Raw genomic sequence first — 21,911 nt, forward strand, 5'->3', positions numbered from 1 at the left:
ACTGTTAACCTAGACTATCAGACTGATGCACGCATGTTTAAGCAGGTTTTGCTTTTGTAGTTGGTTGAGTTGGAGCTGACGTTTCACAAGCTGTTCACATGTACTGTTTGCACTTACAGTACCTGAGTGAGTGTATTTTTACTACGTTCTGGTTCATGGGGCTTCGTGACGTCAACAGACTGCATCTACTTCAGCCTCGAGGAGCTCAAATCAGCGAACGTGGCCGAAAACACCTGTGTCGGTGTGTAGACAGTTAACACACATACATACAAACACAGAGGCTGTCTGATGACAGAAGTTCCTCTGAAAGGTGAGCAGTTTCAATATTTTTCCACCCAAAACGTTATTTGTGTATTGTGTACAGTGTGCAATATATTAGTGCTAGACCAAAGAAGTACTCCATTTTGAAGCGGGTGCTTATTTCAAGGCCATATTCAGCAGTATTTGTAGTGTTTATTTATGCATTAAAAACAAACAGACGTTTAAGGAACGTCTTAAAGAACCATATCATGTATTAAACTACGTCACATCACCGAATAGGTGAACAAAGTAAATACCCAGCATGTTGGACACTGTTCTTGTCTGAAAGCATGGCGGCAGCGAGCGGTTAAGGTGCTGTCGGTCGCTCCGGTAACGACTTCATTCACTAACCTGTCTGACAGCAGCAGCTCGTGCGTCATATTTCCGCGCCGCGTGCGATGCAGCCGTGGAGGACATCGAGCATGGGACACCTTGGCGGCTTCTTTCTTCTGGTCTTCCCTCTAACCTGCCGTCTTATCTGGGGTAACGTGCTTGAATTCCTTGTGCATGTGTGTGACATTAAAGAGCTGTTCGTTCGTTCGTTCGTTTGTTTTTTAATGGCGGGACGAAGTGAGAGTGTCAGTCGAGCAGACCGCCTGTCGCTTTGAATGCGGTCTGTTTACCGGCAAGTCGATGGTGAAATGCTTTTTTAGTTAGTTAGAAATAGCCAAGTTGTTTACCGTCTGAACCCCTGACAGGATTATTTTCAGATTTGGACAAAAATGTATTCAACGTTTTGTAACTTTTTTAGTTTTATCCGGTTTTATGATCTAAAATGTTATGGAACACGTGTGATGAGCGCAAAACTGCACAGAAAAAGGTCTATTTTGTCCATTTATGGAATAACTTCAGACTGAACCCAATAGGCTTTATGCCACCACGTGACATATAAGGGCGTAGTTCTCAAAATAAGACTGAAAATATCACAGTTCTGCAGAAAATTTCAGTATTTTGATACGAATTTGTTTTTGCTGCTCAGCATATGCTCCCTTTTTTGGGTTGTTTATTGACAGTATTTTTGTTGTAAAGTACAAGCTGTGGTGATTTTTGCCTGAGATATGTAATTACTTTAATGTCCCTCAGAGTACCTTTGAGTCTTGCTGGCTGACGTGCGGGACAGTAACAGTGTTGTCTGTCTGTTTGCTTCACGTGCTGCAGGCCACTCTCTGCCCGCCTGCCACGAGCAGCTGCAGTTCAGGTGCAGCGATGGCTCGTGCATCCCGAGCCTGAGTGTGTGTGATGGACACACAGACTGTGAGGACGGAGCAGATGAGCAACGTTGTGGTGAGTGTATAGTCAACAGCGTGATGCCATCCCAAACCGTGAACACACACAGGAACACTGGTTTGGTGTTCTTGGCAAGGAAAGGGAAGATTATTTAGGTAGCACATCTCAACACTAACGCAAAGTGCTTTTCAAAAATACGTTAAAAGGCAGACAGGAGTGTATAGATAGGATTTAAAAGGAGGAAAATAAAACAGAAGCACTTTCCTCTTTAGTTGAGAGATAGATGATAAACCGATGGTTGCATTGTTTTGACAATAATAAAGGTAAATGTGCTACTGACACCATCCATTCGTCATATACAGGTGAAGCTAGAACCAGGATGTCTGATAATATGGTGCAGTATCATGAGGACTGAACTCCCTAAAACACACTCTCAGCTAAGTTCACACTGGCTGCTGACTGGAGATCAAAGGTGTTTATCAGTGGCATCACCAGCACAAATGGTATCAAAGTCTAATAAAGTCTAATGGGGTCAGTCTAATTGTTGTGCTGTGCCCTTTTACCTGCACTTGTTGTACTTTTCAACCATCAGTATTGCAGAATGGAGTATTGGCTGATTAGAAATGACTTTAAAGCAGAGTTGTGTTTGGTCCTGCTGACTGTTTCAAAGCAGAACGTGACATAGTTTGCCATAAACTCACAAAACCTTGATTGTGCACTAATGTCAATAAATCTTGATATACAGTAATGCTAATTTTTATCTTAACTCATTGACCTTGGGCATACAGCATGTTGATCCAATTTCTTTCATTTCTGTGTTGCAAAGATATCTAATATTCTTGCACTGTGTGTGGAAAATACCGCTGCAGATTTTGTCTTGTAATCCCGTTTCAGTCATTAGAGACGTTGATATTGAATTCCTGTGGGATTGGTGTTGGATTTGGTGTTCAGTATGAACCTCATGCTCCACAGTGTTTGCAAAGAAAAACCCTGCAGGAGAAAGGCCTCAATGTCACCGGCGGTGTTAAACACAAACATTGCTGTTGTGAGGAATGCCAGCAGGCATGAATATTGGCAGTGTTGCCTCGAGGTAGAGAGGCCTACACCTGAAAGTCGCTGGTTTGAATGCCAGCCAGGAAAATGAAGAGCGTGAGCAATACGTCCTTTCTCCAACTCAGAAGACAGACATACCAACGCAATGTCAGTCATGTTTATCTGTGTAGTCACACCATGTCTTACACAGGCGTGTCCCCTGATGGAGTGAACACACTGGTGGCGTTGTAGACCTGAGGAAGATGAAACTGTGGGCGGGCAGTATGTTATGATACTGTGGCAGCTATGGCTTCAGTAACTCTGGGTCTGATAGGCAATTACGCAAAACAGTCAGCATCCTGACAATATTGGATCTTTATATAATCTTGATTTTATCCATACATTTATCCGTTGACCTTCTAGAGAGTATACCATAATCATATATATTCTATATATTAAAAGTGGTTTTCTTCTTGTTCCTGAATGTTTGAGCCTCACTGTGCATATTGATGTAAGTGGAGGGTTGTTGGCAGATTCATTGCTGAAAGTGTAAAGTTTCCCTGTTTTGATTTTAAGAGGCGGGCCTATGAGCACGATTTGTAAGCCAATCCTGGTCCAGTATTCAACTTACACAAGTGTGATGTGGAGACCTGTTAATTTTAGTGGTGTGAAAAAAGCTGACATGTCACCAACACCTGAAACACTCTTGTAGGAGCCATTCTTCATTTATGTTTTGTGCAAGTACCTTATTTAACCACAAGAGTGTAGCATATTTCTGTTTCTGTTTTATTGGTAACTGTCTGGCAGCAGGTGAATGAAAATCAGTATGAGTTAGATGGTGGGAGGGAAGTACAACAGTTCTTACCGACATCCAGAGGACAGCCAGTGTTTTTGAGCTTCAGTTCACATCAGCTTTCATGGTAATGTTCTGTTCACCCATAGGAGAACAGCTTTGCACAGTACTTTGTTTTACCTGGAATCGAGTTAAGTTCAGTCCTCAACCCACCATTATGTGACTAATTAAATTGATTTTTTGGATAGTCCCCACAACTCTGTTTGTTCAAGCCATTCAGATCCAAAGTGAAGCATTTAGAGACTCATTAAAGGCTGTGCAGATTGTTTAACTGTGACTCTCACTCTTCACAGGCCACCTGTGGTGTAAGAAAGGTGAATTTGCCTGCCGCAGCAGACGCTGCATATCTCGTCATTTCCTTTGCGATGGTGTGGACAACTGTGGAGACGGGAGTGACGAGGCTGCCTGCCACAACTGCACCACCTTCTCCTGCGGGCTGTCCGCCACCTGCCTGCCCGCGAACAGGCTGTGTGATGGGCGAACTGACTGCGAAGACGGGCGGGACGAGTCTCGGGAGCTGTGTGCTTTGTCTCGGCCACGTCCGCAGACGTCTCCCATGTGTTCGGCGTCTGAGTTTCAGTGTGGAGACGGGCGGTGCATCCGCCAGACCTGGAGGTGTGACAACTCAACAGACTGCTCTGATGGCAGCGATGAGGACAACTGTGGTGAGTGATAACATCTTCAGAGGCAGAAGAAGATCAGCTGTGTAAGGGTCACATACAAAAACAGACGGCCCTGTCCACATACCTCTGTGTTCGTTCCAATTAGGGAAATATTACAGACATTTTAGACCACAGTGTGCTTTCAACCATGTGGCAACAGTTGGGGGAATGCCCGTCATTTAAGTTTCATTTTGACAATGCTGCCGTGCACAAAACCAAGTCCATAAGTACATTTTTTTTCTATTAATACGGGCAACAATACAGAAGTGACAATATAATGACTTGACAATATGACTGCACGATAAGAAGACAAGAAAGAAAATATTTCAGAGTAATTTATGAAGTGTTACACTCAGTTGTACACATGAAAGTGAGTAGCTGTGTGACTAATGAGAAGAAGCCTTCGTACTGTCTCACCTCTGCAGACGCTGTGTGAAGTGGGTGTGAATGTCAGATTGTCGGTTTTGAAAAGTGAGAAAAAGTATTAAGACACTGCCTCTGTAGCCCCGTTGTGATGTCTGTCAAAGCATCCTGACACCTGTGCTGCCGAGGCTGACTGAGAGCGAATACCTGCAGTCAGGTTCCCAAATCCGCTGAAGTTATAGCAGCGAATTAATGCCTTCTTGTATGAAACAGTGTCTGTTTTATGAGTGTCCACATATAGGACTTTGTGGTTGATATTCTACCAGCCAGCCAGCAGAGGGCAGTGTAGGACTGCTCCGTACTGCAGGACTCTGGTCCTCTCCCATTGGCCTGTAGAAATACATCAGCAACAGCAGTAAATGTTGATGAACTTATCGTTGGTTGGAAGAAAATATTGCTGAGCTGTGACAAAAGTCTCCATTGGTGAGATCACATTTCATTGAGTCCAGAATTACTCATTCAAAGACGACTGTTGTTTGAGCATCATTAGTTAAGACCGCCACAGTCAGAATATATGTGAGGGTTTTGTTTAATAGTGATGAGGTAGCACAGCAGTCTTACAGCAAAATATTGAAGAATGAAGAAAAGTGCAGCTCATGTTGCAGCTTCTACGAGGTGATGATTTGTTGTTTTTTTTCTCTGTTTTACACCATTATAGATTATTTTTGTGTTGAACAAGACATTTGCTGACGTCACCATTGACTCAGTAACAGCCATCAGATTAATCAATAATGAAAATTAGTGCACAAATTTCATACAGCTTTGCTTTTCACAGTTTCTGTATAAGTCACTGTATGTATCCTTGTGAACAATCTGTACCGTGGTAATTCAGGGCTGGGATGCCGATCAAAGCCCTGTGTCTTTTTACTGTGTCACCTGGCTTGGATGTCATCCAGCATTAGTCTAATTTGTTGCTCGTCCTTATCAACAAAAGGAACTCAGTGTGGAAAAAGCATTAACAAACAACACACATACCCTTATTCAAAGTGTGAATTAGCTTGTGGTGAAGCACAACATTTTCAGACAGCATATGCTCAGTGTGCTTGTTTGGAAGCTGTGTCTTTATCCTGATTATTCACACATCTGATACTGAAAGGATGCCTTTATTTTATGGTATTGATGCTTTTCTTAAATTTGAGATGTACCGTAGGTTGTTCTTTGGTTCCTTTCAGAACTCTGCCTTTGCCTTCTGACATGTTAAATTCAGAGCTAAATGGATAAACCACATATTTTCTGCATTTTCATATAACTTAAAAAAGTGTTGCTATACTACTAAAAAAAATGTTCCAAAACAAACATACGGTTATAGATCCAGGTGGTTACTGTGTTGTTGTTAATGGACTCGTGAAACCGTAGCCAACCTTTATGGGCCCAGTGAATACGATCCACTTTTCTTTCACGCATGGGGCACGTACTGTATGCGTGATGGACTCCTCTGACTCAACTCAAGTGGTTGTTCTGCACAGGGACACCAAACAAAGCAACTTCTCATTTGTCATTCAAGCAAACAGCCGCGTACTTCCTTGTATGAAACCACTGATGATGCAATGTTTGGTTTTTGCAGATCAGGACGAGTGTAAGGTCAATAATGGAGGCTGTTCTCACCGGTGTGTGGACCAGCCGATGGGTTTTGTCTGCGCCTGCCCCGACAACATGAGGCTGGTCAGGGACAGCCAGTGTGAGGGTGAGCAGCTCCCTGATGGAGCAGCTTGATTCCTGCTGACTGCTGCTCGGTTTAGTTTTGCATCACCTGCTGTAAAGAATTGTCCTGACGCATCTCACAACATGGCCTTATTATACATGAGCCGCACTTTTTTTAACACATCCCTGTGCTGTTTCCTTGAAACTCCTTTTCAAGTAGCTGTTCTCTTCATCTAGAGGTGGACGCGTGTCTGGAGAGAGATGTGTGTGATCAGTTGTGTGTCGACATGAATGGGAGCCTCAGCTGCGACTGCCATGAGGACTACCAGATGAATCCAACAACCAGAGAGTGCAAGGCCAAAGGTGAGGGATAATGATCAGTGCTCCTGCTAACCAGCCACTGACACCATAAATGTTTGAGATGGTTTTGTGCTCCACAGAGATCCTGGGCTTGATCACAGGGCTTTCCCATGAGCGTGTTTTTGTTTGTTGAGTCGTAAAGTTGTAATGCATATCATATCATTTCAGGCATATTGCCAATTTGGCCACAGACACAAATGAAATAAATAATGTTTAAGCTGCCCATTAATCCCAAACACCAACCGCACATCAGCTTGTCTGTCCAACTCCATGATAACTATATTACGCATTGGGTGGGCGGCTCGCGGCCCCCACGTACCGTTTGTAATTACGTTTGGTTATAAAAACTTCAAACAAGACGGCACCAACAAAAGAAGCGCTGACTGCAAAGTCTGTGGTACCAAGATTAAGGACGCTGGGTCAACCACATCAAATGTTATCAGGCACCTAAAACTCACCCGGGTAAGTCACATTAGCGCATATGGACAGTTAGCCAACATATTTAGCTCAGCATCAGCTATGTTTAACTTAGCTTGCTGTCAGTTTTGTAACTGAATATTTGAATAGATGAGTGAATGTTAGTTTGCTTGTCACACTTATTTGCATGGAGTCATGGCGTTAACATGACGTTAATTGGGTGACGTTATTCATCTACGTTCCTACAGTGCCTACAATGCCTTTGACTGGGTGAGGTGTAACATTTTCTATATTTTTGTTCTTATTATGGTCCGACTGAGCCTGCACAACAGGGGGCAAGAGATAATGTAACTGTATGTTCATGTTGGAAGAATACAGTCTCCTTTAAAGGAAATCACTCATTTTGTGTTTTCTTCATATTGCCTTGCAGTACCCTGTTTGAAGTGATCATATAACAAACAACTAATCAGTACTGATACTTTATGCTAATAGATACAGGAGAGATAATAATACAGTAGATGCTTTGAATTTCTTAGATATAGCTGTGCAGTTTTCTTAGTAGACCGAATAGCAGCAGATGATAGAAGGCTCATTAAAACAAGAAGAGACGTGAGAGATTTATTTTTTAGAGACTTGAGACTTGACTTGGACTCGTGACCAAAGACTTGAGACTTGACTTGGACTTGCAAAAAAAAAAAGACTTGTGAACATCTCTGCTGCTAATTCTACTGGGTGAAACACCTGTCCAGCTAATGATTAACAAGCTGAATTAGGTCTGCAGTCAAAGCTTCAAAGCAGCTGTGAGTTTCTCATCAAATATCCCCGTCTAACTGTGACTGAATGAGGTCGTTTTTCTCCCACCGAGCTCAATCAGACAGATCCCGACACATCACATTGTCATTATCAGTGTAGTTACTGCAGTCGATGGCTCCCACTCATTGACCTTTGTTTTGTGATGAGGTGCCTCGGTTTGTTTTCCCTGAAGCTTAATATTTTATCATAGTGTAATAATTTCCTTTCACGCTAGCTGAGGCGAGACAGCGTGCCTCCACTGTAATACTCGGATGGAAACTCTGCAAACTAGTGCCGTAACACAAAGCTGTTTAGACAAAAAAGTAATAGCATATTTTAACCATGTGCCTACATTAATCCAATAATAAAATATGTCTGAACCCCACCATCAGAAATGAAATAAATACATAAAAAAGTACGCCTAAACTAGCCTAAATAAGAGCTGTTACTGGTCCCAGTGGAACCTGAAGGTGGAAATGGAACGCATGAGGTTAGTGGAAAATATAAGTCAGAATTGCATTCAGCTGTATGACGTGTTTTTCTTGCGAGACTAGACGTTGTGTTTATGATGAGAGGAGGCCCAAATAAATGTAATGTTGAAGTGTCTGTGATGAAAAATGAGAAGGCTCATGGGGCCTGCGTAAACCCATCGACAATGACGCTTTTGTTTTGCTCTGCTGTCAGAACTCTAATGAAGTCTGAATCTTCTCCAGAATGCCCTGAACAGGAGGCAGAGCACAGCCTGGACAGGTCACTCCTACCTTTTACCTGTCCCAGACAAGCTTTTCAGGACACAGAATCTGTCCCCGTGCTGGCCAGGACGTGTCTACTTTGAGCTGTTCTGAGATCTTGACTGTGCTACGAGCTGACTCAGATGCTACAGCAGTTTTCAAACATATTTGATTCTGTTGGAACCAAAAACTAGATGGCAAACACATTTAGTTATTGTGTGTTTTTATTATATATGTGAGTGTCACTCCAGTCATGGATCTCTCAAAATGGAGACAAACAAGACAAATAAAAAAAAAAATGCATAAGAACTCACTGGAATGCATGCCTGCTAACTGTGTTTTATGGCATTAGTGGCATGTGGCGCTCTTGTATACTTAGTCATGAAGCGCAGCCTGGTCCCACCTTAATAAACTTTGACTTATTTGCACTGTCAAGGAGTGTGGCTGTACAAACAAATTAGCACAAGTTATTACAGTATGACGTCCTTTGCATTGTATTAGTGAATATTTACAGCCGGGTTGGGTTGGGTTGTTGAGATTTGGCACGGATGCCAAAATATGAACTTGAAGTTTTGCACACTTCAACTGACCTTATCACAGCTTTGAGTGTGGTACCGTATATTCAAGTCCGTTGATGTGTTAAAGTAAACACTGATGATGACAGCTGCTTTCAGTTTCCAGGTTTCAGTGATTCCAAATATTTAAACAGCATGTCTTATGGCCACTTGGCATAGATGATGTTCGTTTGAAGTTCCTTTCTTGTAGTGAAAGGGCACAAAACAAACAATTTTTAATTTCATTGGTGTGTCTGTGTGTATTTCCAGGGGATGAGGCTAGGCTGGTTTTCACCTCTTCGAAAGGAATGCGGTGGATAAGCACCACTGGCACTGAATACAGGGAGCCAGCTCCACATTTACCAGGACCGGGGCCGGTGGCGGCCTTGGCCTCTAACCGAACACTCTACTGGGCCCGGCAAGGACAAGGCTCCATATACAGGTAACAGAGTGGAGCTGAGGCTGCTGCAACCACCACACACTGCTCTGTATTAGCTTCCAAAGCTGAGGCAATGCTTGAGGGATTTGAGAGAGACAACTCCTGTCCAAAGCACAACCTGTGATCCGTATGTAAACAAATGGATAACAGCATCCATCCATTTCCTACATTTATGTGGCTCTGTGGCAGCAGGGACAAGCAAGATAACCCAGACATCCTCTTCCCTGCTTTCACACAGCTTTTTTATCACATGCATTCTTCTTCCTTGTCAGTACCTGACACCAAAATTACCCACAATGCAACCTGACTGCCATCAGTTCAGTTGGAGAGTCGGGTGCATTGCTAATAGTGTGCTAACAGCGAAGCAGGCTGCAGAAGTCTCTCATTCAGGTCTTCAGATGACTTGATTTCATGCTGCTCCCTGTGGAGCCGCAAAAGGTCTTATATGACTTTTTTCCACATATGCAGTCAAACTCCCCAAGACTCGTAAACAGACTTATGTGCAAAATCGGTGGAGTTCCCCAACGAGGGTGAGTGCAGCCACTGTGAAAATCTTCTGAGTATCATTCAAACTCAAACAGTGACTGTAAGAAGTTTGCAGTTTTCATAGCGCGGCATGGTGGCTGTGGTCAGTTTGTATACATGTTACTTACAGTGTGTGATATTTGTCATGCATCAAAATAATCATAGAAACGTCTTGAACCACATGTACTTCCTACCTGTTCATCTGTGAGCTCAGTATGTCGCAAGTCCCTTTCATTTTGACAGATTTTGTTTCAGTCAGTACAAATAACCCAGTTGAGCTCGTTAGCAGGCGAGTGTGTCACTTTGTACACATTAAAACATGTTCTGAAAAGTAACGAAGAGCGTTTGGAGACATTTCTTCACAGTTTTCACAAGTTCACCAACACAATAATTATTATTACAATTATTCACAAATGGCTAAAAATTCACGACTTAGAATTTCCTGTTGTTTTAAAATTCACTTCAGTCTAAACAGTAGAAGAACAAACATTTCACTCCTCCCTCTATTAATCCTGTCAATGTTCTCAGTGTATAAAAGCTTTCAGCAGGTGTGTCTGTCTGATCTTCTAATCTGTTTGAGCCCTTACACACAAAGAAACGGAAACTTCTTGTTCTTTGTTCTTTATTGTACCACTTATGTGTAGCTGCTAATTGTTCAACGATAAGAATTTAAAGGGTGGATGGTGATATTTAATCCTGTGTTGTGTTAATCCTGCACACAACATTCCTTTGCAAACATGAAGGCTTTTAACACTTTAACCAAAAGATTCATCTTACAGAAGTACCTGACAGGAAGTTGAGGTTGCACACGTCAAGATGAGAAAAGAAGGCTGTTGTCTGTTGTTTGTCTGTCTTGAGAAGGGAAGTGAACGTCATACTGTAGATGAATGCAAAGCATTGAGACTCAACAGAAGATGAATCGCTGACAGCTGCGACATGCGTCTAACATCCGTTAGACTCTCGTTTGTCCTGATTTTCAATTTGTGACATAATACAAACTAAAAAAAAAACCACACTGCTCAACCAACGACAGAAAGAGAGCCTCATTCATGCAAGTTTCAATTTTGACCTGATCATGCTGCTGGATGAAAAGTCAGAGGATTACCCAAATTATTACAGTTCATCCTTAGAGGAACATGAATATATGAACCACATTTCATGGCAGTCCATCTAACAGTTAAGATATTTCACTTAAATCCCAAAATGTGAAAGTCAAGGTGACACTGGAGGAAAAATATTGAGGATTACCAAAGTGTGGGGACCATGAATATCTGTACTTAATATGTCAGACCAATCCAGCAAGGAAGTGATGAGTCAGTTCAGTCTGGACCAAAGTGGTGGCCTGACCACACATGGCTAATAACAAACATGGAGGACTGTAGTTTATTGGGTCGCTTTCTGCTTGAGTCTGCAGTCATAATTGGAGCAGATGAATGAACCCACTGAAGGATGTGGTTGTGCCTGTCATGGTGTGGATGTGGATGGATTGGGTAGAACAGAACTTTGAATAAACACCATTTGTTTTATCTATTATGTATGTTCTTTTCACCCCTGGATGTTTATCAGGGTCTCCATGGATGGAAAGCCGCAGGATTCAGTGGTGGTGCTGAAAGTTCAAGGTTCAGTGTCAGGCCTGGCTGTAGACTGGATCCACCAGCTCCTCTACTGGACCAGTGTGGAGAGTGGTTCTGTTAATGTTGGCCTGCTGGACGGTTCGGCTCAGCGTCCGCTTATCACAGGTCTGGACAGACCTTCTGCAGTAGCTGTGGATCCTCTCCAAGGGTAGGAGGGCCCCAGCATTTACTATTCATTTAAGTTAATAGTTAAAAGCATCATCAAGGATGTTTACTGTACTCAAGTCAGCAGAACTATTGAAAGCTTTATCTGTGACGACATGTTCTTCAAATTCCAGATGATGTTTGTCTGCAGGTTTTTATGAGCTAACACAACATCACTTAGGGTGCAGTGAGAGGTGGTTAAACACAAGATTTTAATCATGTATTTACCCAGGGATGGGAAATATAGTACATAGTAATACATACGTACATGAACAGATGGCAGATACACGATAAAGAGAGCTGTGTTGGGTTCCTCCATGCATATTGCTCAATAAAAACGTGTCCAGTCACATGGGTTTAGGTTAGCTTGGGCACTACTTACTCTATGTATGCCTGTTTTTTCGGACTTAAAACACTATTTGTTTGCCAACTGAGAGGAAAAAGCACAGTCTGAATAACTTTCCCCTCCAGTTTTTAAAGCATAGAGCCTCTGCCAGCCAATAAAAATGATAAGGTATATGTAGAGTGTTTTTGTAGAAACGGGTGCAATACAGTCTGCTTCACAAAAATGAACAATACACACAAAAAGACATGCAAGAAATCTGAACTTTAAAAAACCTTAAAATGCATTTTTAATCAGCTGCTTCTGTTTTCTCAGGCTGCTCTTCTGGGCTCAGTCTGGCAGCTCCGCAAACATCGCGAGGGCTAGCTTGGACGGCGGGGACAGGATGGAACTGGTCACGCACTTAATACGCCACCCCGTCGCCCTCTCTCTGGGTATGCTCTGAAATTTTACTGAGATATGTGTTCTGTGAGTTTTTGATTGGGATTGGGATTTTCATAGTCAAATCTATGTAAATTGCATAGAGAAGTTCGAAGATGGGTAAAGCCCCACAGCTTCCTTATCAATACAGGAACAATGTATGTGTTTGTGTCTGTATGCACTTCCAGCTGAAGTCAGAGGGCTGATTGCCACCACAGTTCAGCTGAATACGCCTACAAGTTCCTCAGTGCTTCAGGTCATGATGCGGGTCATGTTTTTCTAGATATGCCTCGCCAGCTGCTGTACTGGGTTGACCAGGGAATGAAAAGCATCTCCAGAGTAAATCTAGAGGGACGTCACCGTAAAACAGTGGTGGAGTCTAACGGTTATCTGGACCGGCCCTTTGGACTGGCTGTGTTTGAGGTAAGACAAGCACATCACAGACCTATGATGGCTTTCACCCAGTGCATCTTGGGACAGGCTGGAGAATTAATGTAACTGCATGTGTGGTGCATGCAAGTGTTAAAGCACGAAAGGAGGACGCTGAAACATCTAAAGATGGGATGAAAAATCTCACCTGCTGCAAGCCAGGCCTGCACGTGATGGTGAATGAAACTGCTGTTTACCTTAAAGATCATCCTCTTCTATCAAATGAAAGGGGACGATATGACATCCCTCGTGATGGTAAAATCTGACTGATGAAGATCCTTGTAACAAAGTGTCATCAATACATTTCCTTGATTCTAAGCGTAAAGCATAGTGTTCTGCTGTGATGACCCATGCTCTTCATCTATGCACCTGTCCATCTACAGGTGTGCAAAAGTGTTGCTCCTCTTAAAATCTAGAATATAGACAGCACCTTTTACTCAGCCTTCAACTGATAATAAAAGTAATTAAACAGTTCTGCTAAGTCTGTCCTTTCTGCTTCAGGGTTTTGTATATTGGAGTGAAGAAGTGACACACTCCATCTGCCGAGCCAACAAACACAACGGCAGGAACCTCCAGGTGCTGCTGTCAAACGCCACCTCAGCGGGTGGCGTGGCCATCGTTCAGCCTGTACTTCAGCCAAACGGTATGACCACTCAGAGGAATTAAACATACTGTATGTCTCAGATTTTACGGTGGTTTTGCTAAAGGGTGAAACATTTTGTTTTTGTACAACCCCGATTCCAAAAAAAAGTTTGGACAACGTGTAAAACATAAAAAAACAGAACTGTGTTTACTGTAAACAGTTTTCCAAAGTGTCCCTGAGTCCATGTAGTAATCTCCTTTATACAATCATGTGTTCACAAAGTGGTGAACCTCTCTCCATCCTCGCTTGAGAATGACTGAGCCTTTCCAGGATGCCTCTTTCATACCCAATCATGATACTATCACCTGTTACCAATCAACCTGTTTACCTGTGGAATGTTCCAAACAGGTGTTTCTGGATCATTCCACATCTTTCCCAGTCTTTAGTTGCTCCTGTCCCAACATGTTTGAAACATGTTGCTGCATCAAATTCAGAATGAGCATACATTTACAAAAATCAGTGAAGCTGATGAGGTCAGACATTGAATATATTATCTTGATACTGTTTATGGCAAAAAGGATTAGCAAATAATCACAGTCTGTTTTATTTGTGCTTTACACATCATCCCAACATTTTTTGGAATCAGGGTTGTTGAGTCTATGTCCTTTGACTCACAGTAATGTCACCTCACGCTCACTGATTCCTTTCAAATGATTGTACATCTGCCTGGTTCTTAGGGCCATCTGTGTGCGGACATACCAGGACGGTGTGCCAGCACGGGTGCGTTGTTGACCTGCTGTCTGCGAGTCCAGAGTTTAGTTGCGCTCCTCCAGGAACAGGACAAAACAAATCTCAAGAAATTCCTACCATATCTCGCACAGTACCTGCATCAAACCTATCTGATCCTACATTTGCTGGAATCCTCTCTCTCATCAGTAAGAATCTCCTCTTTTTTTAAAAAAAAAAATGTTTTGTCAAAACAAATCCTCACCACATTAGTGAAAAACCTCCTGTGCTCATCTGTCTTCAGTGTTCGCACCACCGATCAAAATAGCCACTCTCCTGTCACACAGGGTGGGTCAACACAAGTCTGGCAATAAAGTTCAGTGGTCAAACAGAAATGTAGGCACACTTTGGCAACTGAGAGTTTGTCACTGGCGTAGCATTGCTGTAAAGATTACTCCTCATCAAATATTGACAGTGAAAGATAAATATTGATGTAACTCCCTTCACTCACAGTCAGAGCTGTGTCCCAACATGAGCTTGAAATGATCTACTGCAAGATTGAGGATATAAATGTGATGTCACCATACACTGAGGTTGCCATGATCACTCCCTGCTTAGTCATAAACATGCCACAGACAGCATCTGTCACTGCATTCACGCTGGTACAGAGCGCTGGAGCAATTGGTTCCACATGCAGATTTCTAAAGAATTCAGGCTTGTACAGACTCCTAAAGGCTAAAAAGAAGAGACGCAATGTGAAGAAGTGCTTTCTCTGTTGCTAAATTTAACAGTTTGCTAAATAACACATGCAATTAAATGTTGATATTTTCATTTATATATATATACATATATAGTATACATAATATACATGTTTTCCTCTTGGTATTGCAGCTTTATTCAGTCACAACAGCCACCTGTTTGTTTGCCCACTCAGAGGAGGTGAGGGGGTGGAACAAAGTTGATGTCAACCTCTTAGACTCCATCATGTCTGCAGAGGCTCCAGAAAGTGATTCAAGTTGTGTGTGTGCGTGTGTGTTTGTGTATGCACGTGTGTGTTTCCCAGTGTTTCTCACTGTGCTGCTGGTGGGAATGGCTCTGTGGTGGTGGAGAGAGGAGTTCAGGCCGGCCAGGTCTCTCACAGAGCAGAGCTTCTCCCTCAAAGAGTCCCAGGACCCGCTCATCATCCAGGGGCCACCCATGGATCCAAACACATGTCTCGTCAAGGCAAGAGAAGTCTGCGCGCGCACACACACACACACACACACACACACACAAAAGAGCTGACAGTTCATTTCATTCACCCTCAGAGAGGAAATATCATTCGTTCAGCTGCATGTGTGTACACTTGAGATATAGCTGTTTTAAAAAGGTGTTGATTTTCCACTTCATGGTTATTTTAGAGGCTGTGTTGATGATGTGGCGAACACTTACACAGAAAAAGCACGACAGGAACCTTTCAAGTTGAAACAAGAAGGCTTTTAAAAGTGTCTCTAAAAACACGCATTTTTCCCACCATCCTCCTGAATCCCTCTGTGATCTTTGGAATTGATGTTGGTGCAGCCATTGTTTCTGCCCCAGTACTGAAGAACAGCTGCTGCTCATGAAGCTACAGGATCCACAGGTGTTTCCTCTTCAGGAAGTCTTGCTTTTCCCAAAATTTGGGGTTAGAGGCTACTTCGTTGTGACTATGCTGACAGTAAGACACCAGTCCCAGAATGTGTTTACCAGTTTACAAGTTTACCAGCTCGTTTCTGAAGAGATGCTTTTTGGTAAAATTTATGTTGACTGCTGGCCACTATCCGTGTCACTCACTTGAACCACAAAACCTAGGGTTGATGCCTGTGGTTCAGCAAGCAAATGCCACAGCTGCAGAGTGTGAAAGCCTGAGATGTCTGTCAGTCAGACCATAAAACTGCTCAAGCTGTGGCTTCTTAATTCAATATTCCTTTATTAGTCCCGCGAGGGGAAATTCCAAAATGAAGTAATGAAGCGGTCACTTAAAAAATGTCCACCAAAACATGGCAGAAATGAAATGAAACAGCAGACAATGTCAAAATTATCAGAATATTTCAGTTAAAACATGCTGCAGTCAGGATGAAAAGTCAGTGGATCACCAGCGTCAGTCAGAATTTCATGGTGATCCAGCGAACAGTTCAGAAGTTTTAGTCTGGACCAAAGTGGTGGATCAGTCTTTCTTCTTCTTCTTGTAAAAACAGAACGTCTGAAGTTACACTAAATATCAGATCATTTAAAAATTGCTGTTATGGCTTTTCTCAGTGAAGCTCAGATGCCACGATGGTAGCCACATTTGTAGATGCAAATGAAATCAAGAATTAATGCAAATGGCCGCAAGGGCCCAAACCAAAGTTTCCATGGTGATACACAAACTCAGCACAAAGTGTAAAGGAAACAAAGGCGTCCCATAAACCCAGAAACTGCTGAGCGAGATAAGTATTTATCAACACGCTCTTTGTAATGCTGATTCCCAGGAACCTGAAACTGCTCACACGTCACAGCCGACACCCAGGACAGAGCCGTGCACATATTTGGACACATGTCCATGAGAAAACACTTGAGCAGCAGGCCCGGCGGTTAAAGGGTTAGCACTGTCGCCTCACAGCAAGAAGGTCTGGGGTTGAAATCCACAACTGGTTAGGGGTGTTATTTCGCTTATTTTGCAATAATGTGAGGCTGTTTACAGTTTTCTCCCTGTGTCTGCAGTGGCTTCCTCTTAGTGCTCTAGTTTCCTCCCTCAGTCCTAACACATGCAGGTTAAGTTGATTTAAGACTTACCCAGACACTGCTGTGACCCGCTGTGACCCGCTGTGACCTGCTATAGACTCCACATCTCTGCAAGTCTGCACAGGATAAGCAGGCACACTGTAGATAACGGATGGACACATGATTACAAGATCATCTCCGTAATGACCATCCAGCTACATACTCACAATTTCACGTTTCCTCTACCTTTTAACACCAGCAGCTCCATGTTAATGTGCAGTACATGAAGGCTTGGGCAGGCTCAGGCCCACTCAGTTGTCATGCATTGCTGGCATCTTTTTGGTGATCCAGTCCTAACTGACCCCTACCTGCATTAACTGCTGCATAACCAATCAAACTTCTAATGACTGACTATTTCAAAGGGCATCACATATTGTTCACGGGTCATTAAATATGACTGATACATCAGCCAAGCCAATATCTGCTGATTTTACATTATTGCAGACATCAGTGCAGGTGTATTTGTCGGCTGATAAGTAACAAGAAGCTGCAGTACAGAAGTGCCCCAGAAGTGCTGGTATATGAAAGATAAACTGATAATTATAATAAGAAATATTTGTAGAGCACCTTTCATACAGGAATTGCAGCTCAAAGTGCTTTGCAAGAAAGAAATCGCATGCACCAAGTGAGTGCTTTACATAGAAAAGACAGAATGGATGTAAACTAAGATTCAAATAAGGATGAAAATAAAAATAAAGACAATGCATAAAACCACACAATAAAATATTAAAATCTAGATAAAAATAGAGTTGAATCAGGACAAGAAGTCAAGTCTTTGTCTGGTGTCTCTCTCTCGCTCTCTGCTTTCTGTGGCTGTCAGACACAACAGAATCTCTTTCCTTCTCTACAGATACTGATTCACCACAGGTCTCGATTACACTGAAGCAGCTGCCTCAGAACATTTTCTTGTGGATGTAATCTCACTGTGGGTCTTATCTGCCTGTAGGGCACAACCCAGTATTGCCCAGAGACCAGCGTATAACAGGATGTACGTGAAAACAGATAAAAACTGAAAGTAAATTAAGATGGAATAAAGACAATGCATAAAACTAAAGAAAGATAGAGTGAAATAAGGTGAATCACAGCATAAAATGAAAAGAAATGCAGCAGTGTGTAAGCGCGAGGCAAAGCACAAAAGGTTCAGGCCCCTATCAGGAAGTCACAGCTAGTGAAAGGCAAAAGTGAAGAGATCAGTTTTTAGCTTTCTTTTGAAAATATTCAGGGAGCTTCTTCCCTGACATCTGTAGGTACAGTGTTCCAGAGCTTTGGGCCGTGATGGACAAAGGCTGCATCCCCAGTTTTCTTTCGACTGTTGCCAGAAACCTCCAACTGATGCATAAAATATTATTCGAGCTGAAGAGATAAGCCAATAATCAATTAGTTGATTAGCAGTTTCTGAATTGGAAATGATAACCCGATCACCTTTTTTACTAGCCAAATATTGGACGATGTATCTGATGTTTCAACACACAAATATAAATGTTGTACTGCCCTCAAAAATCCAGCATCAGCTGGACTGAACACAGCTTGAGCGGCTCTCTTCAGGTTAAAGTCTTATGTGCAGTATGTCGACTAAGCCGGGTGTCTCTCCACCGCCAGGAAACTCTGCTTAAGCTGGACTTGGATGGTGAATGAAGAAGGAGGGACACATAAGGCCAGGTTTCACCTGGTGGCACCTCAACCCCCGCATGGCCCCGGGGCTGACGGGACAACAGGACAACAAACCAGCTGATCAGCCTGTGGTGTCCCAGGGAGGTTAAAGTCACTCAAGAACTGACTTGGTGGTAAATATCAGAGTTCAGGTGGGGAAAAGGCTTAAACAGTGATTTTAGTTTTGATGACGTAGCACTTTCAGCCCTGGCGTCTCCAAAATTCTCCTTGGTTATTGATGAGGATGTTTGTTGTACTCACTCTAAACGCTGAGAGCAGCAGTGAATATCAGCACTGATGAATTCTTCAATATTTTGCCTTATTTCTTGAAGCCTGTTACCAGTCATTAAGTTAATCACACTCTGCATTTTCACTATTTTCGGAGATTTCATAGACCAAACAGTCAGTTGATTGAAAATCATAAGTTAGCTGCAGTCCTAATGTAGATTTTTATTTTAATGTTTCCTCATACTTGCTCTCTCAGCTGTATGGATGTTTATTTCATCTTATTGCGGTACCCACAACTCTCCTTTTGCTGTATTATGGATGTTTTTTGAACAATAAGCGATACCATGAATAATTTGACTGCATTTTCTGAAGGAACGAAGTGACCTTCCACTGGTTTGTTCTTGGCCTTCGGGACTTTTTTTTTGGCCTTTTCACACTCTTAGTTTGTCAGTCAGACAAATGCATTGTTGCCTTGTGAATGTATGCTGCAGTTTCCTTAATGAACAGCCTGATCGGATTATGTATTGGAAGAAAAATAGTGTCCATGCACTGGATTATATTAATAGTTCATCTTTGTAAATACGCTGAAGACTTAGATGAGAAGATTGATGCCACTCTCATATCTGTAGGGTAACTATGAAGCTGTAAGTCTCAGCCTTATGGCGACAACCAGGAGGTCACTGCTCCTGGTCAAATGACGAGACATAAGAAGTAAGACTACAAAATGTTAAATTGAAGCCACAGTGAGCAGCCAGTTAGCTTAGGACAAAGGCTGCAAACAGGGGGACACAGCTAGCCTGTCAAATGGAGACAAAATCCACCTCCCAGCACCTCTAAAGCTCACTCATCAACACGCTATAACTGGTTTGTCTGTTGTATTTCTTGTCAGGGAGTGACTTTAACAGACAAGTGACAGTGCTGGTTGCCTGAGAAGACTCCAGGAAGTCACTATAAACCACAAGCTGTCATTGTCACACTTGTTTTTTTTGTACAAATGAAACAAAGGAGGTGCTGTGTGTTTAGAGATGGCAGTAGGCGGTTTTGAACGGAGCCAGGCTAGCTGTCGTCCCCGTCTCCAGTATTTATGCAAAGCTAAGCTAACTCTGCTGGCTGTATTTATGTTGTCTAACTGCAAGAAAGCGTATTTCCCCGAACATTGAACTATTCCTTTAAGCAAAGATCTGCCACTGCTGCTTGGAAAAAGAAAACTGAAATACAGCCCGGCTTGGCCAGAGGCAGTAATACTGTAATACAGTTGGTGAAGTCAGTGCCAGTAAAGAGGTAAAGAGGATTTGTTGAGCTGCAGGTTTGGTGCTTTGGTGTCTCCTGAACACTGGTGCTACGCTGGGATCAAATATGTGTTTTGTTGAGTTAAGTGTCTTTGGTTTGCTTTTGCTGTTGAGCACAGAGCCTGGTTAGTGTTGGCGTGGATGTTTGGTTGATGGACCTGCCTTGTTTGAATGAATTGTTTTGGTGTTAATTCTCGTTATTAACGTTTGCCTGTTGGACCGTTAAGAAATCCATCGGCTAAGTGAGAGATGAATCTGTAAGAGTGCTCAAACTGCTGAGTTGTGTGTTTGGTATTTATTTATTTTTGGGCAGAATTACAGTCACTGTGTGCTGCTGTATTTGCACCCTGGATAAAACTGTTAGATGCTGTAAATGAATCAAATAAAGTATTTATGTTTTTTCTCCATAGTTGTGTTCATATCCTCTCTTTTCTGCCTCTGAGACTATAAAATTACATTGACAGAAGTCTGTACTTCATTAACCGTTGTGTAAACATGATTACCTGAGTAATTGTGTGTGTGTGTGTGTGTGTGTGTGTGAGTGTGAGTGTGTGAGTGGGCGAAGTGAACGTGGTGCGTCATGAGCCTCAGCACAGGGAAACAGCCTGGGCCTTAATCACTTTATTATCTAAAACTCAATGATACAGAGGATTGTGTTTGACCCATCACTGTGAGCGTTTCAACAGGTGAAACATCAGGAAAGATCCAAACAAAAAGAATAAATCATCCTCTGTTTTCTGTTCTTTTCCACAGAGCACAGTCAGTGTATCCAGTGTTGGTACATTAACCACCTGTTGACCAACCTGCATTAAGTAAACTTTGTCCTGTTTCTTAAGTGACTGCTTCAACTATTCCTCAACTGATTGCCCACACACTTACATATACATACTTCTAGAAATATTTTACAGCCTTTATCTGTGTTGAAAATCATCCATGAGCCCCATCGCTGCTTTGCATTTTCACTTGTTGCAGCTAAGCTAAGCTAAGCTAACAGCGCATTTGGGTTAAACAATGCTAATGAAGTTACACATGCTACGTCTAAAATGTTGTCCCTACTGAGCATTTGTAAGCAACACATAAACATTTAAATGGTTAATGATACACTAATATAATAGTGAGAAGATAAACATGTATAGTAATGTTTTTGTATCATATGTGTCCATATGTGGACATCCAGGACTGCAGGCTGGTTTATGAACAGATGGATGACAATATAAGAAAACAGTGGTAATAATATAAATATGTTGTTAGAGAAGTTCTAATTGTTGATAATTACTGTACAATGATAAACATTTTAAAATGTCCTTGGATCTGCTTACAGCTACATTATAGTCAGTTATCAACCATTAAATGTTTGCATACCTTTGATAAAGGCTAAGTCGGTCAATTTAATGCAAGGTGTTAATTAAATGGTAGGTTATAAAATGAGATGATAACATCTGAAGCAAATTCTCAACAGAAGAAACAGGGCCATAAGGAAACAGCAGTGACGTATGGCTGCGTGAGACTGTCGGGCAGGAAGCTCCACAGCTGAAGCAATCAGACCAGAGAGTCTTGATTTTGAACCACTAGAGGAGCCCTGCCCCACTTTTCTCACTGCGACTGACTGCAGCACGTCACAGTTTTAAGCCAACGGTTCAAGGCCGTTCAAAATGAAATAATAAGAGTGACCAGTGGGGAGGATTTGTGCAATATGAATTCTTCCTGTTAAAAGCCTTGCAGTAGTGT

The 21,911-nt window shown here is 42.3% G+C and overlaps 1 protein-coding gene across 1 annotated transcript; it reads left to right on the top strand.

Moving 5' to 3' along the window:
* The first annotated feature begins 606 nt into the window (after positions 1–606).
* Positions 607–20,590, top strand: LOC143318739 (low-density lipoprotein receptor-related protein 8-like). Its single transcript, XM_076727212.1, has 13 exons — positions 607–783; positions 1,459–1,584; positions 3,706–4,077; positions 6,062–6,181; positions 6,376–6,501; positions 9,263–9,434; positions 11,523–11,738; positions 12,393–12,511; positions 12,781–12,920; positions 13,428–13,569; positions 14,247–14,444; positions 15,299–15,459; positions 18,616–20,590. Exons 1-13 carry the CDS (start codon positions 699–701, stop codon positions 18,649–18,651), a joined length of 2,013 nt encoding a protein of 670 aa, XP_076583327.1. The 5' UTR covers positions 607–698; the 3' UTR covers positions 18,652–20,590.
* Positions 20,591–21,911: the final 1,321 nt, after the last annotated feature.

Source organism: Chaetodon auriga, chromosome 3, assembly GCF_051107435.1.
Source record: "Chaetodon auriga isolate fChaAug3 chromosome 3, fChaAug3.hap1, whole genome shotgun sequence".
NCBI classification, from domain to species: Eukaryota; Metazoa; Chordata; class Actinopteri; order Chaetodontiformes; family Chaetodontidae; genus Chaetodon; species Chaetodon auriga.